The 26458-nt window shown below is 47.6% G+C and overlaps 1 protein-coding gene across 2 annotated transcripts in view; it reads left to right on the forward strand.

Annotated features, from left to right (window-relative positions):
- Window positions 1-26458, forward strand: part of NRM (nurim) — a 101440-nt gene that overhangs the window by 8171 nt on the left and 66811 nt on the right. The window contains exon 2 of one of the 2 annotated variants that reach the window (XM_069635321.1): window positions 25925-26121. In XM_069635321.1, coding sequence (XP_069491422.1) covers window positions 25925-26121 — 197 coding nt within the window. Of the gene's footprint in view, window positions 1-25921; window positions 26122-26458 lie in introns of both variants that reach the window. The other variant, XM_069635320.1, reaches the window with a different exon arrangement.

Below are 26458 nucleotides of genomic sequence, written 5' to 3' on the forward strand. Positions count from 1 at the left end.
CTTATGTACAAATGATCGGGCCAAAAAGACGAGCCCTTCGATGATTTTCCTTGATGGCACAGACGAACCGTGCAGTAAGTCTATTTCCTCGGACGCAGATCGTACCTTGTGGTGCCTGGTACTGAGTGATCTGTGAACAATGGGTCATCACTTCCCACTGGAAGTGGCGAATGAATGGCAGCAAGAGCAGATACAACTTCCGGAAGCAAAACTGTTGGAGAGTGTGGAGATGAAATGGCTGTTTCCCCAGACCTCACGGGCTCAGGGAGAGTCTCTGATGCACTCTCGAGGCTGGTTGCTGCTTTGTGATCGTTGGTTACAGCATTGATGAGGGGTTCTGTATCTTTTGTATCGTGTGGCACTGGGTGTGGAATCCTCTTGGTGTGCGACGCGTGTATCCAATGCTTCCGGCCTGCTACCCGCACAGCAGTCTGTGTGACCAGCAAAACCTAGAAGGGGCCCCGCCAACGAGGTGCGAGGCAAGAAGATCGCTCAAACGATTTCGTGAGGATCCAATCTCCCGGTCGTATGCTGTGACCTGGACCCTCGTACCGTACAGGTAAAGCCTCTCGCACCTGGTGATAAATCAAATACAGATTTTTAGTTAACTGGCCACAATAGTGAGAGAGAAGTACATTTTCGAGGTCCCGTAAAGAACGAGACTTCGGAGCATTCCAAATATTAGTTGGCCTACCCATGACCACCTCAAAGGGAGAGAGAGTCCAGACTTAGTTTGAGGGTTCGTTCTCATAGACAACAACACGATCGGTAAGACGTCCGGCCATTTTAGTTTGGTGCCGGCACACGTCTTAGCAAGCTTGTTCTTGATGATGCCGTTGTCTTTCTACTAGTCCAGCACTTTAAGCGTGTCTAGCCGAATGGAACTGCTTATTGATCTGTAATCCCGCGCATATCTGCAGAATTACTGCAGCGATAAAGTGTGGACCATTGTCCGACCAGATGACTCTTGGCAACCCAAATCTTGGAAAATATTCCTTTAACACAGTTTTTGACACGGTCATAGCTGTGGCATCTTTGACAGGATAGGCTTCAACCCATTTGCTAAAAGCACAGATGACAACTAATGCATACTTGAAATTATTGCAACGCTCCATCTCAGTAAAAATCAAAATGAATAACCTCGAAAGGGACAGAAGGTGGACCAAAACTACCCCTAGGATTTGATGTGCCCTTTCCCACATTATACTGCTAACAAATCATGCACCCCTGAACAAAGCGTTCAGCTACTTTAGGGATTTTTTTCATTTACCCAAACATTTTGCTACATTTTAGTGATTTTACTAGCACATATATGGGTGGGACCATGAGCCATAACAACCATAATCATAATATATGCGTCACAGTAACCACTTCCCTTCAACTTTGTCCACCCAACACCCATCATCATCCAGTTTCCCCAAACCCTCAGCCCACTTCTTAGCTTCTAATGTGGCATCGGCTTGGATATCCCTTACAGAATCAATACCCTCATCCAAAGTACAGGCATTTGTGGCTTCGCTTGAAATATACGTTTCAGAAGAGAGATCAGTGGCAGCCTGTTGGGCTATCTGGTCAGCAAAAGCATTCCATTTTCCTACATGATCTACAATATTCTGATGCGCTGCGCATTTTATGATAGCTAGCTGAGTAGGGAGTGCAAGCGCTGAGAGCAACCGTACTATCAAGGAGCCATGTTGAATTTTTGTATCATGTGAAGTCAAGAAACCTCTTTCTACCGAAGTTGTGAACCGCCCCAAAGGCATACTGTCAGTATATATATTTACTGTAAGCCCTTCGGAAAGTTCACAAGCTCGGGTCAATGCTATAATCTCTGTGGCCTGCGCTGAGTTATGTGTGATTCTCTTGGTTTCCACGACCGTGCTCAGTGTAGTGATTGCATAAGCAGCTGTGGATGTACCATCCGGAAGTTTGAAGCAGGAGCCATCGCAAAACACTTGCGGGAAAGGTAAAAGTTCAGCCGGATTAAGAACACAACACTTCTTAATTTGTATGTGCGGTGCAAACAAGATCAATTAATATCTCGTTAATCGTGCGGAGGTGAGGTGTTGCGTTTTGTGTTCTATTCAGTAGAACATCTACAGAGTGAGGTACCATCAGGGTTAAAGCATGGCCTAGGACCATTCCCTCGCTCTGTTTTACAGACGCAGCAGCAGCTGGCAAACATCTTAGCAAAGCGCGGGCTACAGGATCAAGGGCGGAAGAAAAGTAGCCGCACGGCCTATTCTTCCCTCCATGTTCCTGCGTTAATACAGCCAAAGCACATCCATCACATACAACACAAAGGCCTTTTCATAGTTTGGTGTGCCCAAAACTGGTGCCGAGCACAATGCAGTCTTGAGCAGATCAAATGCTTGCTGGTGTTCCAAGTTCCACGGCAATGGCGAAGAAATGCCCTTCCTCGTCAAAGCCAACATTGGTCTAATCACTAGTGAGAAATTGGGGATCCACTGACTACATTAAGAAGCCATACCTATCAAGGCTCTAATTTCCTTCTGCGTATTTGGGACAGACATGCTAGAAATGAGTTTTATCCGTTCAGGCATCAACCTTCTTCCCTCCTTTGACAGGAGATAGCTTAAATAGGCGACCTCCTGACAACAGTATTGACATTTTTAAAGCAAAGCTTTATGCCCATCTTTAGCCAAATGAATAAGCAACAACACAGTGCCCTCCTTACAGGCGCTCTCTGAGTCGGCAGCTAAAAGCAAGTCATCAACATATTGAAGCAGTGTACAAGTATAGGGCAACTCAAGGGTAACGAGCTGCTCTTTCAAAGCCCTACTATAGATACTAGGAGTTTCCTTGTAACCTTGCGGTGCACGGGTAAAGGTAAACGAACGTCCCCCTAAGGTGAATGCAAACCAGTATCTACTGTCTTTGTGTATAGGAATACTTAAAGCGTTCTTTAGATCCACAACACTAAAATGAGTAGCTGAAGCCGGGATCATGGTTAATATTGTCGTCACATCAGCCACAATTGGAAATTGTGGAGCGATGACCTTATTGATGGCACGTAGATCAATTATGAAACGAAAAGGAATTACATTATCGCCTTTCTTGAACACGGGTAAAATCGGACTATTGCACAAACTGCCTGCAATTTCCTCAATCACCCCTCGATGCACAAAATCGGAGACGATGCATTTCAAGGCTTGCTCACCATCGACCGTGATCCTATACTGGGGAATACGTGGCAGCTTTACTCCATGTTTCAAGATGATCTTAACAGGTTCAATTTGCAAGACTCCGACGTCCTTATCATCAATAGCCCACAAACACTCCGGAACATCATTAAATTCTGGCGGCAAAGGTTTGGTCAAGAATTGAGAGACAGAAAGTTGCTGTGGTGAAATCGTCAAACGCACTCCATCAGAAGAACAATGAATTACCGCATTTAATTCCTTCAACAGATTCAACCCCAACACATTCTCTCCACAATTCGTAGTCAAAAGGAATGGACAATGGTCCGAAAAATAGACCCATAGTAATCGGTACCGGCGAAGAAACTGGACAGACAACTGGTGTGCCAGAAAACCCTACAAAAACATTGGTTTGGCCTGACAGTGGAATGTTTGGAACCCGCGAATGGTCAATGGAACACTTCTGTGCCCCTGTATCTATCAAAAATGGATGTTTCCCATTTCCCACTAACATCTCAACGGAGGGACCTTTTTTGATTAACTGGAATAGGCAGTTCCAAACCCTGTTTCGGGCAATCTTAGCGTAACAGAATGTCGTCAAAAGGAAGTTCTTCAGAGAGGTAAGCAGTAGAGGGATGATCAAAAATGGTTCTATTATCCACACTCGATCCCCGATTGTCCTGTGAAAAAGGTTGCTGTGAATCCTGTGAAAACTGACCTCTACCAGGACCCCCTATACCTGGGGGACCACTGGATCGTCTTCCCATATTTCCAAATGTGTTATTTGACCTCTGCTGGAGGATCGGGCATTGTACACGCCAATGACCCTCCTGTCTACAATAAGCACACTGGTTAATGTTTACAGGACCCAAGGGCGCCTTTCCCTGCAGAACGTACTGACCTCTAAATTGCCCTCTAGCAATTTGCTGCAATAGTACTTTCGTCTTTGTCGCCTTTTCTCTTTTCAACTCTTTCCTGTTCGTTATTGACACGATTCTTGTAGTACTGAGCCATGTGCAACACTTCTGACTGAGACTTCGCTTGCCAAGTGCTCTCGGAGGACATAATTTGCGACTGGGTGTCAGGCAGCAATCCACGTACAAATTTGTCCACAAATAATCTTTTCCCAGACTCTGTGCCTGTCTTGTCCACTGAAATTTGAAAATACCTGTTCAAACCGATTAAAGAACTCGGTAGCACCCTCAGACTTCCCTTGGACACAGGCAGTAAGCTTGTCCCAAATAATTCTCTTTTCAGGAATTATACTTTACAATTTCGTAACTATTCTGTCAGGCAAAGTTAGTATTACCTGAGGCGGTCTTTTGCCAGCAGGCCTTTCTCCATCGAGTCTAACCATGTTAGTCCATGTATCTCCTAGCCCTGGTACATCATCTACAGTTCTAATCTGTTTCCACAAGTCGACAGGCAGGAGTAAGGGAAATAACAAATCGATATCGCTTAAGGTGAATACCGATGATTGCAAGACAGACTCTATTTCTTTGTAGAACCCTGTCGGATTCTTCCTAATGTCGGGAATAGATTGTTTAATGGTGTTCACTTCACGTCTTGGGAACGGGACGTGAACAAACTGTGACACATAATGTGCAGGAATATCATAAGCCTGCGCACCCGTTCCGGCATCCGCTGGAACCTCGACTTTTGGGACAAATGTCGGAGGGACCTCTCCCATAGGCAACTGAGAAATAGGCAACTCCTAACGCTTACTAAGCAACTGAGACAAATTGAGCACTAAAGCAGCTGGAGAAGTGTCAAATGAAAAAGCCCTCTTATAAATACTCCAATACCTCTGCGGGACAACAAATCTTCTTTTTTACACTCTCATCCTGTAGGTACTCTACCATTACCTGTATCACTTTCCTCTGCATTTCTAGCGTATACTGACTATGTGTCATATACTTCTACGGGAGTTAGACATGTCTGAGATCCATCTAATCGTATCTTTCGTACAAATTCGTGTTTCCTCAGTTATCGATTTCCAACAAGGAAGGAACCGTTTCTGTACGAACATAACGTCCAAGCTATCGCCATCTTCATCTTCATTCCGTAACCTTTCCAGCTTCCTTCTATACTCAAGAATCCTCTCAACATGCTCTAGCACCTTCTCCGCAGTATCTCTAGAGAACGCTAAAGTATTCAGATCCCTCAATCCTTGTGGGAGATCTATATCATTCAGCCTGTTCTACATTACACATAAATGAATTCCTAATCCCTCAATAAAAACGTTTTTCTCAGGAAGATTGTCTATATTAGAAAGTGTGGCAAAACATCAGCTTGTTCACCCTTCTCCATGCAATGCTTAGCCCACGCAGTTAACTCCCAATTTTTCTCTGAAGACACAGTATTACGAGTTACAACCCTCGATCCCGCTTCCCGATCTACTACAAGCAGTGTCGAACCACTAGGAAGAGGGAGAGTAGGCAGGTTTTGAACATCAGGGAACAGAGGTGCTATTACTGGTACAGCAGGCAAAGGTGGAGGAACGGGTGGAGGAGCAACGACTGGAGGAAGAGGAACAGCAAGAGGAACAATAGGAGTGGAAGAGTAGGAGGAGGAATGACAGCAGGAAGAGGCAAAGCAGCAGGAAGAGGAACATACGCAGGTGGCGCAGTGGCACCAGACCTTCGTTAGTTTAATAGTTTATCGATAAGTTCATCGGAAGCATGAAAGTCTTTAGAAGGGTACATTTTCTGAATCCCAAGTGAAAAAGCCCTATCCATATTCCTAACTGACTCAGACTGTTTTTTTTGGTCATACAACAACGCTTTTTTGGTGTTTGTCATATGACAGCGCGCATGCTTTTCTCTACTCTTGAGCTGCTGCAAAGCTTTTCTTCCAATTCTGTAATACATCAAATGCTGCAGGTCTAGCCTTTTTCTTCAATAATATAGATTCTAAGTATTCAATACGAGGGATTTCAAAACTACCATTGATTGGCCACGGAAGTTCGGAAGCATGTCTAGTTTGTCTGTGCCAAATATCATTCAATACTATACTACCAGTGCCGTGCTTACAGTACATAGTACACGCCGACGACCCCTCCATTGGTGCCGGTTGGCCAAATTCCAAAGATTGTCTGTCCTTGCGGAATAATGCCCTAAAGCAGACAATTTCCCAGGCATATCAGAATACTGGTGTTACCTTGTCAATAATTGAACTCGCGAGTGCAATGTGCCAAAACAAATGATCTGGATACCTAGGAATCGGGGTCACGGCTCACCTGATCAAATCCTAAGGAGGTCCGATCGGATTACAAAGTTTTCTAACAAAGATTTCCTCATGGTTGGAGATTTCAGCAAATATGCCCGCCTCGATATATGGACCCTCTTCAAGATGCCGACTCGGACCGCCTGCTCACTGTCCAGGGATCGGGTCGTGCAGCGCTGCTGAGGTGTCGCGTCTCATCCAAGAAAGGGGCCCACTTTTACACCGTCCGATCCCGGTCCGATAGCCGTGTCAACCTTCAACGAGCTGGCATCAATCTTGAGGGTCCCTATTCGGGTGCCATCTTTAAAAGCAAAAAGAGCATATCGAAGCTCAGTACCCCAAAAGAAAATGCACCAAACACGGGTTTACAAAGATACACAGATCTTTATTCTATAACTGAACAGTTTTCAAAGGAACAAAGTATCAGATAGCTATCTGGCCCTCAGTACATCACAGCGAATACCAGCCCTTTCAGTGTGAAAAGTGAGTGGGGCTGTACATCCGAACACACACTCTTTTTATACAATTTCTAACATGATGTCCAGCCCATCTACAGGTTAATCATTCCTTGGGCTAGGGGTCCGTGCTGCGTTTACTTCTAATTTATTCACCTATATGCATATGGATTATTCCTAGTTTATACACAAATAAGTCACAATGGCAACAGTGTACCTTTGGATCTAACATTAAGCCTTCGTACATGTTTTATACAATGCAGTTCAACAAGTGTTCACATTCAGTATTTAAACAACATTGTGCTTAACATATGCTCGCGGATCAGTTTCGTTGGCACAGGTAATCCTTGATCTCCAGGTCAACAAAGGACAAGGTCTCATTACATGACCCTAACATTTGGCCTGCGGGCAGTTTAGACATTAACTTACATGAAGAGGTCAGGACGGCCAATTTACAAACCGAAGAACACTGTCCACCATTTTAGAACACAGGGTGACTTTGGAGTGAGAATCAAAATGGCAGATGAACCTAAAATGGCGGCTAAATCGATCAGAACTTTGCAACATGGATTTCTTTCGCAGAGCGACTGGGCTTAGGCCAATATATACAATAAAAGAGGCACAATATAATATCACGTGAAGTGCAAAGAGCCAAAATGGCGTCAGCCGCTAGTTTAGTCTTTAGGCCTAGTTCCGCCAATGATACGTCCTTTCTATCGGGGAAGCAAACAAATTCAATGTCCTCACTTGATAGGAGGTAAAGATCCGCGATACTGCGGTGCAAGGCTCAGGCAGCCACCTTTTTGCTTCATAGATTTCAGCCACAATCTTGGCATGGCATAAGGACGTAAAGATGAGGACCCTGAAGACTCCTTTTGAATTAGACAGGTCCGGGGTGGAACTGTTGCATTCAGAACTTTCAAATGCTATTCACTCATCAAAAACTACATAGGTTTATAACAGGTTGTCAGTTTTAATTGTTTTATAAAAATCAAAAACCATAATACATATAAAATACATCATCAGACACTCAAAATGGTACACATATGTAACCAAGCACAAAACATATAACAATGTATAAAATATAGAGCTATCAATCATATCAATAATTCCTTATCAAGATCGGGGTTGTGATCCTAATGGATCACTCAGTTTTTCTCACTCGATCTAGTGTTCAGTTTAGATTGGGACACACCCTAGATGGGATATTCAATACTACCATACAATTTAGTATTATTTCTAAATTGGGAACTCGACATGTTTCAGTCCTCCTTGTTATTGTAGGGACTTTCTTCAGGAGTAGTCAGGAAAATAGTATTTAGAGTAAGGGCAGTTGGTCTGTAATCTTCTTGTTTTGAAGATTTATTCAGTAGAAGAGCATTAGCTGTTGACAAAACCATAAAGAATCAAGAATTATCCAATGTATTATTGGGGCACAGTTCAATGTGTCAATAGGAGTTCAGAATCAATAAAGTTACCTGGACTTCTTAGTGTAGGTGTTCTCTTGTTTTTCAGTAGAAAAAATCCACAACTGTTGGACGTGTTTTCTTAATGAAAGGGAATATATTCCTCTTTAGCCTGAAACACATTAGTATATGTTTACAAGAGAGTCTTAAAATCAGTCTTTCATCTTTTGGGTTGAGCTAGACAAGTTAGTAAGATTAGGCAGTAGTATGCTGTAAAGGTCCTGTATGCATGTATCATTCCGTTTGACGAGCTTGATAATCCGTGCAATTTGTTAATCATTTCTACATTGTTATGATGTACACTCACACTAGTAAGCGAAATTATGGCTTACCTCATGTGAAGTCTGATATTATGAAGCCGAGGTAAGATTAATGTGTAGTTTGGAATCTATAAGAAGCTTCTTAATTGCATGGCATTATGACATTGCAAGTAGGAGAAAGCAGGAAGCCGGTAAGCATGCCGGAAAATAAGGTCCAAACTGATGTTGAAAAAAATGGAAGGAGCAGTTTGAGTGGGGCTAGTTTTGTTTACAATTAAGAGCTCTTACTCGATCATTAGTGGTTCTATAAATAAAGGGCCAAAGTTGTAGTTCTGCTACTACCATCTATGATACTTTGCTTATGGATTTTAAACATTCATCTATGTTTAGCAAATGTTCGTATTGCTCCTCGTAGGGAAGCAGTAGTAGCTACACTAGCTTGCAAGATTTTATTCTATTTGGCAGTAAGTTTACCTGTTCAGCTCTATTGCGTGTCTGGTTTCTTCTTCCTGTTTAGTTCATCCGCTCTAGTTCGGGGCTCATAAGGTGAAAACACTCTGAACCCTCCGTGAGACCACCAAAAAAACGCCAGGGACGCCCACCATATTGGAAAGGCTTAATATAGGTAGCTGTTAGTCCTTTTTTAGTGTTTGAGGAAATTAAAGGAACACTAGCCTAGTGCACTGTGGTAAGGGTGCTATTCAGGTTTTACTGAGCAAATAGAAGATATAACAGGATTAGTTTCATACTCAAACCGTTCATATACATGACTAATCCATTTGAAGAACACATTCAATCATGGGCTAGATATATTGATGATGTCCTGATGATCTGGACAGGAACTATAGAAAAATCAGAAGAATTTCTAATCTGGCTTAACAACTGTAACCGACATCTGCAGTTCACCATCAACATTCAAAGCCATCTATAGACTTTCTCGATTTAACCATATTTCACATCTACTAGTAAAACCCTACCATAAAAAACAGAGAAGAACTCCCTGTTACACTATGATAGTCACCACGTTAAACACGGTACATTAGGCTAGTGTTCCTTTCAAACACTAAAAAGGGACTAACAGCTACCTATATTAAGCCTTTCCAACATGGCGGGCGTCCCTGGCCTTTTTTCGGTGGTCTCACGGAGGATTCAGTGTTTTCACCTTATGAGGTCCGGACTAGAGCGGATTAACTAAACAGGAAGAAGAAACCGGACACACAATAGAGCGGAACTAACAGGTAAACTTACTGCCAAATAGAATAAAATCTTGCACGCTAGTGTAGCTACTACTGCTTCCCTACAGGGAGCAATACGAACATTTGCTAAACATAGATGAATGTTTAAAATCCATAAACAAAGTATCGTAGATGGTAGTAGCAGAACTACAACTCTGGCCCTTTATTTATAGAACCACTAATGATCGAGTACGAGCTCTTAATTGTAAACAAAACTAGCCCCACTCAAACTGCTCCTTCCATTTTTTTCAACAGCAGTTTGGACCTTATTTTCCGGCATGCTTACCGGCTTCCTGCTTTCTCCTACTTGCAATGTCATAATGCCATGCAATTAAGAAGCTTCTTATAGATTCCAATCTACACATTAATCTTACCGCGGCTTCATAATATAAGACTTCACATGAGGTAAGCCATAATTTTGCTTACTAGTGTGAGTGTACATCGTAACAATGTAGAAATGATTAACAAATTGCACGGATTATCAAGCTCGTCCTAAACGGAATGATACATGCATACAGGACCTTTACAGCATACTAATGCCTGATCTTACTAACTTGTCTAGCTCAACCCAAAAGATGAAAGACTGATTTTAAGACTCTCTTGTAAACATATACTAATGTGTTTCATGCTAAAGAGGAATATATTCCCTTTCATTACGAAAACACATCCAACAGTTGTGGATAACACCTACACTAAGAAGTCCAGGTAACTTTATTGATCCTGAACTCCTATTGACACATTGAACTGTGCCCCAAGAATACATTGGATAATTCTTATTCTTTTTTATGGTTTTGTCAACAGCTAATGCTCTTCTACTGAATAAATCTTCAAACAAGAAGATTACAGACCAACTGCCCTTACTCTAAATACTATTTTCCTGACTACTCCTGAAGAAAGTCCCTACAATAACAAGGAGGACTGAAACATGTCGAGATCCCAATTTAGAAATGATACTAAATTGTATGGTAGCATTGAATATCCCATCTAGGGAGTGTCCCAATCTAAACTGAACACTAGATTGAGTGAGAAAAACTTTGAGTGATCCATTAGTATCACAACCCCGATCTTGATAAGGAATTACAGCATAGGTTTGTACATAGATTGATATCTCTATATTTTATAAATTGTTATATGTTTTGTGCTTTGTTACATATGTGCACCATTTTAGAGTGTCTGATGTATTTTATATGTTTTATGGTTTTGATTTTTATAAAACAATTAAAACTGACAACCTGTTATAAACATATGTAGATTTTGATGAGTGAATAGTTGTTGACAAAAAAACAGTGTTCTGCCTTTCTATGTATTGACTAGCCTTGTTTTCCCAAATCAAGGTAGGACGCCGCCTTGAGCGGTACTTGGGATCTCTCTACTGTTTTTTCATACGAACTTTCAAATGCACCAGGCATGGACTCTTGATTCACTACAAACCCCCCCCTCCCCCCATTTAGATGATTATACACCTTGCAATTCGACTGCCCGTGCAGCAATACCAAGTCTTTCTTTATTACTGGGGCTGAGTCCAAATGAACCACTTGCTGGGGGGGTGGGGTGGATTTTTCCTTGGCAATATCGGGGCTAGTTTGATCACTTTTCCAAGGGGTTCTGAGTTTTGTGTTTTAGGGGTACAGTCTTTTAGCACTGCTAAAGCCACCTCTGTCTGAATTAATTTTGCATGGACGGACTTCTTTTTTTGGCTTTTTATTTTTTTTAGCACTTCTGACGTCTGCTTCCGGATTGTTCCACCTGTGGGGTAGGGTTTGAGAGAGCTTGTACAAAGCTTGCGGTGACAGTATTGCTAATTCTTTTGGCTTTTTGATTTTTAGCTTTGGGCTGTAAATCCTCTCGGGGCTTCCACACGTGTTTCTCATCGCTGTTATCACCTGGTTCTCAATTATTTTCTCAGAACACTGCCTTTTTCTCTTATTCACCGGCAGCCTTTCTGTTTCCTTAACATTCTGTTCACCCGTCACTTGGTCCTCATTTTCTACCACTTGGGCCAACCTCATGAACTCCTCCAAAACGGAGTCGGACAAGGGGGTATCGTCAAAGATCGTAACTGAGGACTTCTCTGGGGAAACGTCTGCCCCGGCAGCCACTTGCTCAAACTGATTGGGCCTAATGGGCTTCGAATCCGCACACCTTATCAACTATTTTTCCAATGTTACATACAAATCCGCCACCTTGTCCTTTTATATTCACTAAATCACACGCATTCCAGTCTGTGACCAACTTAAGCTCCTGGATATCTGAAGTAACTACATGAAGGGCCTCATTACGACCCTGGAGGTAACCATGCTGCTATTTGCGGCATGGCTACCCCCATTCCGGGTACTGGGTTAGGGTTCCTGGAATGGGGAAATACCGGGCCATTCTGACCTTGGAGGTCCCGGTATTTCCCCATTCCAGGAACCCAGATCCTGTACATCCTCATTCAGATTCGAGCCCACATAGGGCTCAATGGGAATGGGGAGGATACAAACAACGGGCCCGTTAATGACGGGCCCGTTGTTTGCATCCTGGTCTGCTCGGGGGACCTGCTAAGGACGCCTTTTTACCAGGTGTCCTTACCGGGTCCCGCAAGCAAACCTCGTAATGAGGGGTTAGGGGTTTAACGGGGACGGATGCTCTACCGGCCCGTTAAACCCCTACCGCCAGGGTCGTAATGAGGCCCTAAGTCCCAACAGCGAGGAATCCCAAGTTCCGACCTCCTTTGTTAATTCCATGAATAGCCCCAAGTGCATCTGTACTTAACTTCGAGTTGCTCGAATACATTTACCAAGGAAGTAAAGTTCAAGGCCTGGAGCGTCACATCGGAGGTTTGCAGCCCTTTCGCGTTTCCCACGCGACCTTTCCCTTGTTTAGACTGTACTTCACCAATGGAGTTCGCGGATTAGCAGTCATGGGGATTGGGCTCGAAAAAAGGTTTGTATTCAATGAATCGGCTGTATTGCTCGCCATACTTTGTTTCACTGTCTGCTGGACATGCGACTAATTGATCGTTTCCTGCCTCGCCCTGTCTTTTTAACTCTAATCCACATATTCCTAGGGACCATGTCCCCCCGGTTGCAGCTTCTTCTTTTGGGGAAATAGTCCTGGATTTTCTTTTTCATAATTGTGGCTGTAAGAGTCGCTCTCACACATTGACCTAAAGGCATCGTATAGCCCCCCCCCCCCCCCACACCCTTTGCCCCTCCATCATAGTCACTGTCCGCCATTGCATGATTTGTTTTTAACCAGTGAACCTGGCCCCGTTGAGTCGTACCATGTGCATGTACTTGGCCTTGCACCGATCGAGTACTTGCAGCTACTCTATGAATGGAAGAAAGCAGACCAGGGGGGTATCCAGCATATTTGCGGAGCCCTTAATTCGTCCATCACTGCTCCGCTTCTCAAGTGGTATACCATTGAGGGACGCTTTTGAAAACGCACAGAACCGAAGCAGACGTGAGAAAGGGCAGGGTCTGGGGAGTTCTAAGTTATAAACACCGAATTGCACAAAGCGGCTCTAATGGGGGAATTACCAGTTCAGAAAGTCTCCGATATTATTTCTGTAGCCCCACAATGAGTCACTCACCAGTTACCGGCGATGCCGATAGAACAGCTGCAATGCCAAGTACCCCTACTGCACACCAAGCCGCTTCGTTCCAGTTCTGAATCTTTTTCAGGGTTTCTTGTCCGCCGACTGCCACAAACTGCCAACTGCAGCTTCACCCTGCAGCTGAATGCAGCATAATGGATATCAGCAGTTGATATTAATGTTATTGTTTGCCAATATCGTTTATTCACCATAAAACACTGCATTGTGTCATTTCTAAAGCACTCTCCTGCCATTGGTGTAGACTTGTGCTGTTCCATGCATGGGAGCGCTGCACAGTTCTGGGCTTAGGGAACACTGCCGGAAACATTGTTTAGCAAGGTCGGTGCATGTACATAGCAAGGTTGCAAAGGACGTGTGTTGGGCTGCGACCGGAGTGACAACACAACACAACGCAACTGGGCTAAGTACACTATTCACTGTTTATGCTTGTTAGGGAGAATTCTCAGAAATGTGCTATTTCCCTTCTACCTTAGAGACCCCCAGCTCTTTTGATGGACTTTAAGACATTTCATTTGTGTCCTAGACAGAGTGAGACCTTTTTCCCACTCATGTATTTTTCTTTGATTTGAACTCCATACGCATCTTCTTTTTACGTTGTGACACACAGCACCTTCAGTGCAGTGACACGGGAAAGTCTCTTAGATTTCCCAAAGGTTTAAATACCTTCTCTTGGATAAACTACTTTTTCCAAGAGCAGTGAAGTGAAATTCACTTAACTTACAAATGTAACTTTCTAGACCCAGCACACGCTTTCTTACCATAGGGTGCTGGAGGGGTTACATAGTATCCCCTTTGTCTAGTTTTTCATGTAACATTTTTATGTTATCCTTTCTACAATTAATGGCTGGTGGCAGTGGTTTACTTTTTCCGACCATTGTGACTTTTTACCACAGGCTGAATCCTCAGCTGCAGTATTGCGCCCATGGGTGCCCATTTTGCCAAAATGGCTTGGTCTTTTTTCGCCATTTCTTGTTGTAAAGGTCCTTCTTGAAATGTACTCTCCGTGCCAAACCAGGGTTGGTCCCTTTGTTCATATTGTCTTTGGTGGGGGTTCACTGCTGAAGCCCGCCTGTGGCTCCAGCTTGTCTGGCAGGTCAGGAAGCAGGGAGGTTCCTGACCCCTGTGCTTAGTCCTCTTGGTTACTTGAATGCACCTAAAGGTGATTTCCTGGCTGCTTGTCCTTGGAGGACAGCAGGACAGCCACCCTGCTGAGTGAGTGACAGCTAGGCTGCGAATGAATGGGAGAAACCTGCATAAAAGGTGAGGCTTTTTGCTTGGAAGGCAGAGTTGACCCCTGGACGAAGGAATCCAAAGAAGAACTTGGAAGAGACGCCTGCTGCAACCCCTGGACCGTTGGTTTGCCCGGTGAAGCCCTGCTACTGTGCTTAAGCTCCGAATTCTGATCGACCAGAGAAGGACAACGTCTCCCTTTGGGCTGGTGGGACCAATCCGCCCCAAGACGAACTCGACTGGAACCCCTTTCTCTGCTGGCTGTACTTCCATTGCTGCTGCAGGAACTGAGTGGCAGGGGACAGGAACACCAGAATCGAGTGCATCGTTTTTAAGTCTGATCCAAGCTCCAGGAAGATCCCCCGGACTCCCTTGAAGCAGGACTAACCAAGCCTGAGCCACCTCAACAGTGCTGGACCCCAGAAGGGAAGAAAGTCCACAAGGTATCTGAGAACCGCGGTTGTGCTATTTTTGAGAAGCTGAAACTGCGAAGTGTTGCTGATCTGAACTGTATCCATTGCTGCCGCCGACCTTTGAATCGTAGTGCAGGAGTCTCCAGGAGTCCTCCCTCTTGTCTCCGCGACTGAGGTCCAGGAACAACCGGATCTGCCAGATTATTCAGCCGCACAGAAGTGTTGCTGTGCAATTTTAATCAAGTTTTCAAGAACCCTTTCAGTATGTTCCCCTTGGCCATTTTATTCCATAACAGCTCACGCAACTGCAGAAGCACAAGTTGCCTAGATGTATAACTAGCATTGGCAATGCCAACAGTTTGGGCTTTTGTGTACGCCTGGAAAGGCACTTGCCATGTACTGCTGTAGTGGTACTAACTGGTCACTGATGGCATCTCCTGCGAATACCTCTGCATCTAATAGCAGTGTCTGGCAAATACCGAATACTCATACACAAGCTAAAACTGTTAGCTTTGCCAATGCTTGTTTTTAACAGGACTTGATTGAAGGACACATGCAGTGCTTAAAAAATCGAGTGGCCAAAGGCCGACCTGGTTAAGACCTTTATATTACACCACTAGCACGTTCACAGCTCTAATTAATTCACTGACTCTCAGCCGACGGCTTTGAGAAACCACTTGAAGGTACTTCGAGTGCAAAGCTTGATGTCAAGTCTTGATAAAATTGAGTGCACACAGTTCCGATTTAGGATGTGTTTTGGGTAGTGTGGGTGAGGGGGGGCAGGAACTAGGTGGGAATGGCCATAGGGATTCGCATGGCCATGGGCAGCCCGAAACCCCGTTTGAAAAGGACTAAGTAACGTGTTTTGACGTCATCGCTGCAAGTCCCGCAGTAACAAAGGTGGCCTAGATCTTGCTGGCAGTACCTAAAAGGCCCAATGGTCTATAATTCGAGGGCCCTAGGCGGCCACCTCTTGCAGGAAGGGCGATGATGCCAGGGGAATGCGGGTGCACCTTACCCACTTCCCCGGTGTAGGGCGGAGACCCCCAGCTCTCCTGGGCTGAACGCGAGCAGGGCTGAGACAGTGGCCGCCTGGCAGCCCCTCTGTGCTCTCTTAGAGGGGGCTTGTGTTCAGGCCAGTGGGGGAAGCATTGGGGGGGCTCCAGGTGTACTCCTGGGGCGCAGGGACACTAGCATCCTAGCTCAGCCTGGGCGAAGTACTAGAGACCCTGGCATGCGGCAAACCATGGAAGCAAGCAGCGCCTGCTCGTGGAAGATGACGATGGGGTACGGGCATGGGGGTTTGCCACCCCCTTATCCCAGACATGCCCTCAGCACTCCACGTGCATGTCATGGCCAGCACGTTCTCCATCGTGTTTTGTACCTTTTCATCATAACCAGGTGAAGTGACGCCACTCTCTCTTAGAAACGTATAATGTATAATCGAGCGCCTGGGTGGGACACAGGGACCAGAGCAGGAAGAATCGGCGACACAGGCGCTGGTCATCTGTGACCCTCTGACCTCTCCTTCTCACGCTCCACCTCCCCTCCCCCTGAGCACATGCATGTTGCGCCCCTCCCCCCGCCCCCCATTCCACTGGCTCTCATCGAGCACCCCCAATGTGAAGGGGGCACTGCCGCTGGCTTTGCTTGCAGTACCCTCCCCCCGTGCCTCCACTAAAGGCAGTGGCATAAGTCACAGAGCATGTGTGAGTGGATGCCAGTAGCTTTGCTGCCCCCCTGCTAGCGCTGCTTGCTGGAAGCCCCCCTTCCGCTGCCTCTTTCCAGGTACCCGGGATGGTGTCCAGTGATCTTACCCAATAGGTCATAACGAACCGCTATTAAAATACCGAATTTGAATTATATATGTGGTGGGGTGGGATAAGGGGTTAAAAGAGGGGGTTGGGGTGGGGTTCTAAACAAAGGGAAACCCGTTTTGGGGGTTAGGGGCAGCATAATCCATATTTTTTTTTGTAATTTTTTACTGGGAGTACTCGATTTATTTATATTTATATAGCGCGCAAGCAGCCCAGGGGCACTGAGGCGCTGTTACTTGCAAGAGCTTAGTTACACAGGTGCAGGTGTGGTAGCGGTCGTTGACACATTGTGAATACTACACAACTTCATACTGTTGTTACAGATATTGCACTTGGTCATTACATTACAACTTGTGCAGCGGGTCATATGATAAGTATTCGTGCTGATGTGTCGGGCCTTATGTGAAGAGGGTAGTTTTCAGAGTTTTGCGGAAGGTGGTGAGGGAGGCCACCCCTCGGATAGTGGGAGGTAGGGCATTCCAGTGAGTGGGCACGTGATAGGGGAAGCTGGATCCGCCCGCTTTTACTCTTTTTACTAGTGGCACCGAGAGCATGTTGGTGTATGGTGATCTGGTTGGCCTGGTAGTGGAGACGGGGTGGATCCTTTGAGAGAGGTGTGCTGGAGCAGTGAGGTGAATGCACTTGTGGGTCAGTGTCAGGGCTTTGAATACGATCCTTTCCTTTATTGGGAGCCAGTGGGCTAGTTTTCTGGCTTCAGAGATGCGTTCTCTTTTAGCAATGCCTTGGGCTGCCCGGAGAGCATTGTTCTGTATTACTTGTAGTCTCTCTAAGTTTTTGTTGGAGGTTCCTAGAAAGAGTATGTTACAGTAGTCTAGCCTAGAGCCGGTGATGGCTCTGGCTATGTTGGTGCAGTTCTCTTTGGAGAGAAAGGGTCTGACTGCGTTGATAAGTTTGGCATGATATGCAGCTGCGGAGGCTATTGCGTTGATTTGTCTGTCCATGGATAGGCTGGAATCCAGATAAACCCCCAGAGTTTTGACAGAATCTGAGACAGGAATTTTGATGGTGTCAATGGTGAAGTGACTGAATTGGGCATCTAGGTTTTTTAGTGTGTCGGGGGGAACCTACCAGGAGGAGTTCCGTCTTGTCAGAGTTGAGGCATAGTCCATTGTCTGCCATCCAGGCTTGGATGGTGTTGTAGAGGTTGTTGAGGGTCAGGGAGTCGGTGTCATAGTTACCTGTGAGAGTGAGGAGGATCTGGGTGTCGTCGGCGTAGTTGGTGTATGAGATGCCCATAGCGTCGAGGATGAGGAAGAGGGGTCGTGTGAAGATGTTGTATAGGGTGGGGGAGAGACAGGAGTCTTGGGGTACACCAAAGTATAGTAGTTGGGGATGCGGCGGCTAGGTCAGAGAATACTTGCATGGTTCTGTCTTGTAAGAAGGAGGTGATCCAAGCTCTGGCCTCTGGGGAGAATTTGGCGGTGGAGGAAAGGTGGTGGCATAGGACGCCATGATCCACAAGGTCGAATGCCGCGGATAGGTCAAGGAGTAGGAGAAGTGCTGGTTTACCCATGCCTCTAGCATCGTCCATTTGGTTTTTCAAGTCAAGTAGGGCGGTTTCAGTCCCGTATCTGGGGCGGAAGCCAGATTGGCGGAGTCCAAGGAGTTTGTTCTCTTCAATGAAATGCTGGACCTGCAAGTAGGCTGCTTTGTCCAATATTTTGAGGAGGAATGGGACAGTGGTGATAGGTCTGTAGTTGTTGGGGGAGGTGGGATCGAGAGTTGGTTTTTTCAGGAGAGGGCGGACCCAAGCTTCCTTGAGGGAGGCGGGGACTTTCCCTGTGGTAAAGGAGGCATTAACGAAGGCTGTTAGGAAGGGCGCTAGCGCTTCCGTGCAGTCTTTGATAATGGAGGCTGGGCATGCATCACCTTTGCAGTTCGAGGGCTTGATGTTCCTCATTATGTTGATGATGTCTTTTTCCTGAATGGGTTTGAAGGAGAAAGGTTTGCTGGGTAAAGTCATTTGTGGTGTTTCATGTATGTGCGCCATGGCTCTTCCTTAACTCAATGACCAGGTACAGTACTGGCGCAAACAGTGCAAACTTTATTCACACACAGAAAAGACAGCAGCAGAAGTTGAATCTTCCCGACATACAGGAAAGGTGCACTGCGGGCATCTGAGCAGGTGGCCCTCACACACAATATAAGATCAGAACTTGGTTTGGTGGGTGGTAGCAGCGTGCAGTGCTGCAGATTAGAATGCATCCGTCCAGTGTGGCTCTGAGGAGCAGCCAGAGCCTCATCTTCAGATATGGCCCTTGCGGCAGGCGGTAATGGGCCAGGGCAAAGACTCTTCCCCCGGTGGGATCCCGAGGCTTTGGGCAGTGTAGCACAGACTTGGGGGGGGGGGGGGGGGGGGGTGTATTGGTTCCCTCCTGTTCTCTCCATCACTGTGACTCCAAAGGAATTCTCTGCACGTGTCCCTGACATATCTGAAGATGAGGCCCTGGCTGCGCCTCAGAGCCAGGCCGCGATGCGATGCACGGTAAATCGGGGCCTTGGTGCTCTCTGCAAGTGCAGCTTGGAGTTTTAACCGATTTTACTGACCCAATATTCTTTAAAATCTGCCATCCCTCACAAAGTTCCCATAAAGGTGCTCCTGGTACTACTCGGTTTGCTGGATAAAGTCATTAGTGGTGTTTCATGTATGTGCGCCATGGCTCTTCCTTAACTCAATGACCAGGTACAGTACTGGCGCAAACAGTGCAAACTTTATTCACACACAGAAAAGACAGCAGCAGAAGTTGAATCTTCCCGACATACAGGAAAGGTGCACTGCGGGCATCGGAGCAGGTGGCCCTCACACACAATATAAGATCAGAACTTGCATCCCACACTGGACGGATGCATTCTAATGTGCAGCACTGCACGCTGCTACCACCCACCAAACCAGTCCAGCATGGAAAGCAATAGCTACAAATTCCCTCACAGAAACCCATACGCCATCGTCCAGTGGCAGCGCTACACATTTCAAAATGTACAATCTTTCCTCACGGATACAGCACCTACTGGGCCTCATCATGGCCATGGCGGTATCCTGGCAGTAATACTGCCAATGCAAATAGCGTTACTGCTTCTCGGCCCCACGCAATTTGTGCCGGGTCACGGGCAAAAAGCTGGAGGTAAAACTCTAAACATTCTGTCCAAATCATGATTGGGCCAGCCCTTAATGATGAGGCCCATAGTTATATATGCACAGGACCAGGGCATGCTGCCCTCCCAAAGAGAGAAGCGGGCACAGCTTAGGCAGAGCCAGGACGGGCTTTCCTCAAGTTGGTACAACATAGAGCAGGATATTTCCTTTTTCCTCAAAGATGATCAGGCCCTGCACGGGCAAGGCAGGGCCAGAGGGCGCTTTCCACAAACGGGTACATCATGCGTAGGGTCACCACATGCTTCCATGTAGCGTGGAGAGGGCGAGTGCAAGATTCCATCTCAAACAGATGCAGCATTTATGCAAGACCACGCTTCTCTCACAATCAGTTCAGCATCGTCAACTTTAAGTGACCTCACAAAAAATATCCATGCAAACGTCCCTCACAAACAAGTACAGGTATAGAGTGGGCCGGCCAATGCATGCTTCCACCACAAGCGAGTACAAGTGCGGCGTGGGCAAGTCTACTGCATGCTTCCCTTTCAAAAGGGTGCATGGGCAGGGCCCAGCAAGCTTCCCTCGCAGATACAAAATATGCACAGTCACTGCCAGCTTCTCTCACAAGCGGGTACAGCATGGGCAGGGCCCAGCAAGCTTCCCTCGCAGATACAAAATATGCACAGTCACTGCCAGCTTCTCTCACAAGCGGGTACAGCATGGGCAGGGCCCAGCAAGCTTCCCTTGCAGATACAAAATATGCACAGTCACTGCCAGCTTCTCTCACAAGCGGGTACAGCATGGGCAGGGTCAGTACAAGTCCCATGTAAACGGGTACTGGCACAGCATGCCAGGTCCAGTGTAAGTTTCCCTAAAAAATATGCGCAAGTCCAGCACTCTGTCAGAGCAACGTTTGCACACTCCACTAAAAATGGTATATGTGTGGCACATACAGAATCAGTGCAAGCGTCCTTCGCACACTGGTAAAGCATATGCAAGGCCGGTGCAGTTATTCCTCCTAAACCAGTACAGGTACAGCACGGTCGGAGCCAGGGCAAGCTCCCCCAACAGGCAACTTGCAGAGCACAGGCTGTGGCAGTGGCAGGTCCACTCACAAAGAACAGGTACAGCATGCGCTCGAGATCCAGGCAGCCGCCATCCCCCATGCATGTGGTGCGTTCTTCTTTCAGATGACCCTCTACCCTGACTGGGAAGGGTGGCAAGTACAGGGGGTGCACTGTGCAAACTTAACAGAACACAGAAAGTCGCCACTCCCACTAGCCAATCTCAGGCTGTCCAAGGAGGTGGGAAGGGACTACCAGAGAGCAAGACCTAAGATTGCAGGACAGTGCAGCTCGTCCAGAGCACACGTGGCCCTTTGTGGCAAGTGCACTGCAGGCAAAGTGCCATCAGCGGTCTCTATATTCGCTGCCTTCTGTGGCTTATTAGTGTCCCTTTCCCTGCTTTCGGGTCAGAATCTTTTCCAACATTAAATTGCTAGTATGGTGATCCAGAGCGTTCAAATTGTTTTACACTTTTGACCAGCATTTTAACACCAGAAGACCCTCGTAAAACCTTGACAGATTGTTTACCCTCAACATGCACATGTTCTCAGCCAGCATGCTTATCTTGAACTTATAAATATGCTGGCAAAGGTAGCAGGGCTTGGCCAATATGGTTCACATATGAATTGGGCATCTTTTCCAAGAAATGCTAGCTCATGCGCACAAAATAAAATCCACTTATTCATGAAGGCCTTAAGTTGCATGAATAAACACGCGTTGCATCTATTTGAGAGTTGGCAGGGATCGAAATAGAGGGCCGTTGGGATGTATGTATTACCACCTTTTAGCCTAGAAGAGCCTGGTTAGCTTGACACCGACATCCACCAGGAGCTACTTTTGACTCCAAAGGGCACCTGATGCCGAGCAAACGCACCCATGTGAATTTCAATATGTGGGTTTGGAACACTCTATAAATGAACCTTAGGACACCGCTATACAGCATTGAACCTTTAATGGGAGGAATAAATGCAAAAACGGAGACATGTGCATCCTATGTGGAAGCCTGGTTTGCAGAACGTTATGAACCAGCTCCTCGTTCCCCAGTGGCAGCTGCTGGTCACTGGTTATGATATGGCATGAATGCCTATACACACGTGTTTCAAGGCACGACGAGGCAAGGAAGGGGGAACAGAGAGAGGACAGAGCCAACGATCTTACTAGGCCAAGTGAGTGAGATCATGCAAGTGCAGTGGAGGGGGAAGGTGCCAGGGGGAAAGGGGAGGGGACAGTGCTGTACATGGCATCTAAACAATAACAAGAAGTGTGGGCAGCAGATGGCAGGTACAACGGTAAGTGCAGACACCAGGTAGGGGGACTGTAGCCAATCTCAGGTAAACGCTGGATATCCAGGGGCTGCCTTTAGCTCCTAGTTCCCCAGTGGTAGCTCCCGGTCACTGGTTAATGCTGGACACCCAGGGACTGCCTTTAGCTCCTTGTTCCCCAGTGGTGGCTCCTGGTCACTGGTTAGTGCTGGACACCCAGGGACTGCCTTTAGCTCCTAGTTCCCCAGTGGTAGCTCCTGGCCACTGGTTAATGCTGGACACCCAGGGACTGCCTTTAGCTCCTAGTTCCCCAGTGGTGGCTCCTGGTCACTGGTTAATGCTGGACACCCAGGGACTGCCTTTAGCTCCTAGTTCCCCAGTGGTAGCAGGGGAAGCTCCTGGCCACTGGTTAATGCTGGATACCCAGGGACTGCCTTTAGCTCCTAGGTCCCCAGTGGTAGCAGGGGAAGCTCCTGGCCACTGGTTAATGCTGGATACCCAGGGGCTGCCTTTAGCTCCTAGTTCCCCAGTGGTGGCTCCTGGTCACTGGTTAATGCTGGACACCCAGGGACTGCCTTTAGCTCCTAGTTCCCCAGTGGTAGCAGGGGAAGCTCCTGGCCACTGGTTAATGCTGGATACCCAGGGACTGCCTTTAGCTCCTAGGTCCCCAGTGGTAGCAGGGGAAGCTCCTGGCCACTGGTTAATGCTGGACACCCAGGGACTGCCTTTAGCTCCTAGGTCCCCAGTGGTAGCAGGGGAAGCTCCTGGCCACTGGTTAATGCTGGATACCCAGGGGCTGCCTTTAGCTCCTAGTTCCCCAGTGGGAGCTCCTGGTCACTGGTTAATGCTGGACACCCAGGGACTGCCTTTAGCTCCTAGTTCCCCAGTGGTAGCTCCTGGCCACTGGTTAATGCTGGATACCCAGGGACTGCCTTTAGCTCCTAGGTCCCCAGTGGTAGCAGGGGAAGCTCCTGGCCACTGGTTAATGCTGGATACCCAGGGACTGCCTTTAGCTCCTAGGTCCCCAGTGGTAGCAGGGGAAGCTCCTGGCCACTGGTTAATGCTGGACACCCAGGGACTGCCTTTAGCTCCTAGGTCCCCAGTGGTAGCAGGGGAAGCTCCTGGCCACTGGTTAATGCTGGATACCCAGGGACTGCCTTTAGCTCCTAGTTCCCCAGTGGTGGCTCCTGGTCACTGGTTAATGCTGGACACCCAGGGGCTGCCTTTAGCTCCTAGTTCCCCAGTGGTGGCTCCTGGTCACTGGTTAATGCTGGATACTCAGGGACTGCCTTTAGCTCCTAGGTCCCCAGTGGTAGCAGGGGAAGCTCCTGGCCACTGGTTAATGCTGGACACCCAGGGACTGCCTTTAGCTCCTTGTTCCCCAGTGGTGGCTCCTGGTCACTGGTTAGTGCTGGACACCCAGGGACTGCCTTTAGCTCCTAGTTCCCCAGTGGTGGCTCCTGGTCACTGGTTAATGCTGGACACCCAGGGACTGCCTTTAGCTCCTAGTTCCCCAGTGGTGGCTCCTGGTCACTGGTTAATGCTGGACACCCAGGGACTGCCTTTAGCTCCTAGTTCCCCAGTGGTAGCAGGGGAAGCTCCTGGCCACTGGTTAATGCTGGATACCCAGGGACTGCCTTTAGCTCCTAGGTCCCCAGTGGTAGCAGGGGAAGCTCCTGGCCACTGGTTAATGCTGGATACCCAGGGGCTGCCTTTAGCTCCTAGTTCCCCAGTGGGAGCTCCTGGTCACTGGTTAATGCTGGACACCCAGGGACTGCCTTTAGCTCCTAGTTCCCCAGTGGTAGCTCCTGGCCACTGGTTAATGCTGGATACCCAGGGACTGCCTTTAGCTCCTTGTTCCCCAGTGGTAGCTCCTGGCCACTGGTTAATGCTGGACACCCAGGGACTGCCTTTAGCTCCTAGGTCCCCAGTGGTAGCAGGGGAAGCTCCTGGCCACTGGTTAATGCTGGACACCCAGGGACTGCCTTTAGCTCCTAGTTCCCCAGTGGTAGCAGGGGAAGCTCCTGGCCACTGGTTAATGCTGGATACCCAGGGACTGCCTTTAGCTCCTAGTTCCCCAGTGGTAGCAGGGGAAGCTCCTGGCCACTGGTTAATGCTGGACACCCAGGGACTGCCTTTAGCTCCTAGGTCCCCAGTGGTAGCAGGGGAAGCTCCTGGCCACTGGTTAATGCTGGATACCCAGGGGCTGCCTTTAGCTCCTGCTTATGGATCAGCCCTTCCAGCATTGCTTAAAATGTTTCTTCCAGTTCATGCTAATGAACATGTCAGAGTTCATGTGCTGCAGGCACCGCACGCCGTGAAGCCCTTTAACTCTCTGCAGCTGAGCTTGCACAAGGCTCCTACACCCTCCCCATCACCCTCCTGCTCCTACCTGTGAGGTGCACTTCGCCTGGCCATGCTCTGCCGTCAGAGGTTACAGGAGGGTTCTACCGTGACCTTTGACTTAACTGGTGGGAGTGCCCTGGTCCTGACCACATGGTTTCATTAACACCTCCTCCTTCTTGTCCTCTGTGCCTTCATTTGAGCCGGACCATGTGCTGTGCTGCTCAATGGGCAATGGCCCTGCTCCCACGGCCATGTGAGAGACTCCTAGAAACGTGAGCGCTGTGATGTGCAGCCGGGCACCCTAGTTGCAGGACGGGCATCACGCGGCTACTGTAACTCGGATTGGTTTACATCACTTTTGTAGTTTGTGAAAGCAGCGGGGAAACTGCCCTTTAGTGTCCCCGCTGCTAGCACCCTAGGCAGCAGCCTAGTTTGCCTAGTGCTTGCACCATCCAGTCGAAAGTGGGCCCTGGATCCCAAGGACGGAGGGTTCTGAAGGAGAGGGAGGTGGTCTACTGTTCAGAGCAAGCCATGGTGGCAAGCATCATTGGAGTTTACGAAGGTGAGCCGAGCTTAAGGAATTGAAACTGGGTGAGGGTTGCAGAATCCAGACTGGAGAAGGTCACACAAGTCATTGGTATCCAGGCAGGAGGAAGTTCCGTTAAAGGTATTCAGGGAAGGATTTTGGAGTAGTATGGGAGGAGAGAAACCAGCTGATTCTTGAGATCAGCCTCTGTGGGACAAAAGGGTCAATAGGGGCACCGGGAGGATTGACTGCCCTCTGGATGGGTACCAGTTCAGTGGGAGATGCTGGGATTAAAGACGGAAGGTGTGTAGTAGTAAGGATGGGTTGCTGGTAGGAGGGCGGGAAGCTGGAGAGGGAGGATAGTGAAGGCTTTGCAGGTTTTAGTTCTCTTGCTGAGCAGGATTTAAGTGAAGAGATGCTTTGAGAGCAGAGCAAGGCCTGATCTCCAAACATGTGAACCAGGTCTGGTGAAAAACTGGGGGCACTATCCTCTCATAGTGCCCCAAATTTGAGAAGGCTTGGAAAGGTAGTATCATGGACTTCAGAAAGGGCAAAGGTGATGAGAAAACCCAGCAGAATATTGAGGTCCCAGGTACAATGAGCTGTATAGTTTGATGGCTGCTCTGCAAGCTTTAGCAGAGCTGTGTCCCTGGTACCTGCCATTAAAGCTTTGTGAAATTGAATGCATGTACACACATTGCTTGCTGGATATCTCACTGAACAGTGGTATCCCCTCTTCTCTCCGCAGTAGAGGCGCGTGTGGAATGGAGTGGCGCCCTGCAGGACCCCCGCGTGCTGCACCCCCTGGGGATGAATGCGGGTCTCGTCCTTCTCTTCATTGTGCAGCACAGCTTGATGGCGAGTGAGCTGGTGAAAGGATGGCTGGCACGGGGCTTTGGGGTACTCCAGCGGTCGCTGTATGTCGCCTGCACTGCCGCCTCCCTCCAGGTGAGTGTGCCTCTTTTCGCTGCTTTAAGTGATGTAGAACCCTAGCTGCTGGTAGATGGATGTGCTGCTGTCCTGTTCGTCATTGGGAGTCAATTCTACCTGTGTTGTGTGTCTGGTCCTGGACCCAACGTTGTAAGGCTCTCTTGTAAAGAGCCACTTTGGTCAGGATATCTTAAGGCTGAGTGCCCTAATGGCCGCCACCTGGAGTGTCCTACTTGTGCACATGTGAGGCTCAATGATACTTGACAGGGGCGCCCCATAGTTACAACTGCCCATTGGGTTCGGTGAAAGGGCTGGCAAGTCCATCAAATCGAGGAAGGGGGCTAGTTTGACCTTT

The sequence above is a fragment of the Ambystoma mexicanum genome, chromosome 13 (assembly GCF_040938575.1).
Source record: "Ambystoma mexicanum isolate Mex_15411 chromosome 13, UKY_AmexF1_1, whole genome shotgun sequence".
Lineage (NCBI taxonomy): Eukaryota > Metazoa > Chordata > Amphibia > Caudata > Ambystomatidae > Ambystoma > Ambystoma mexicanum.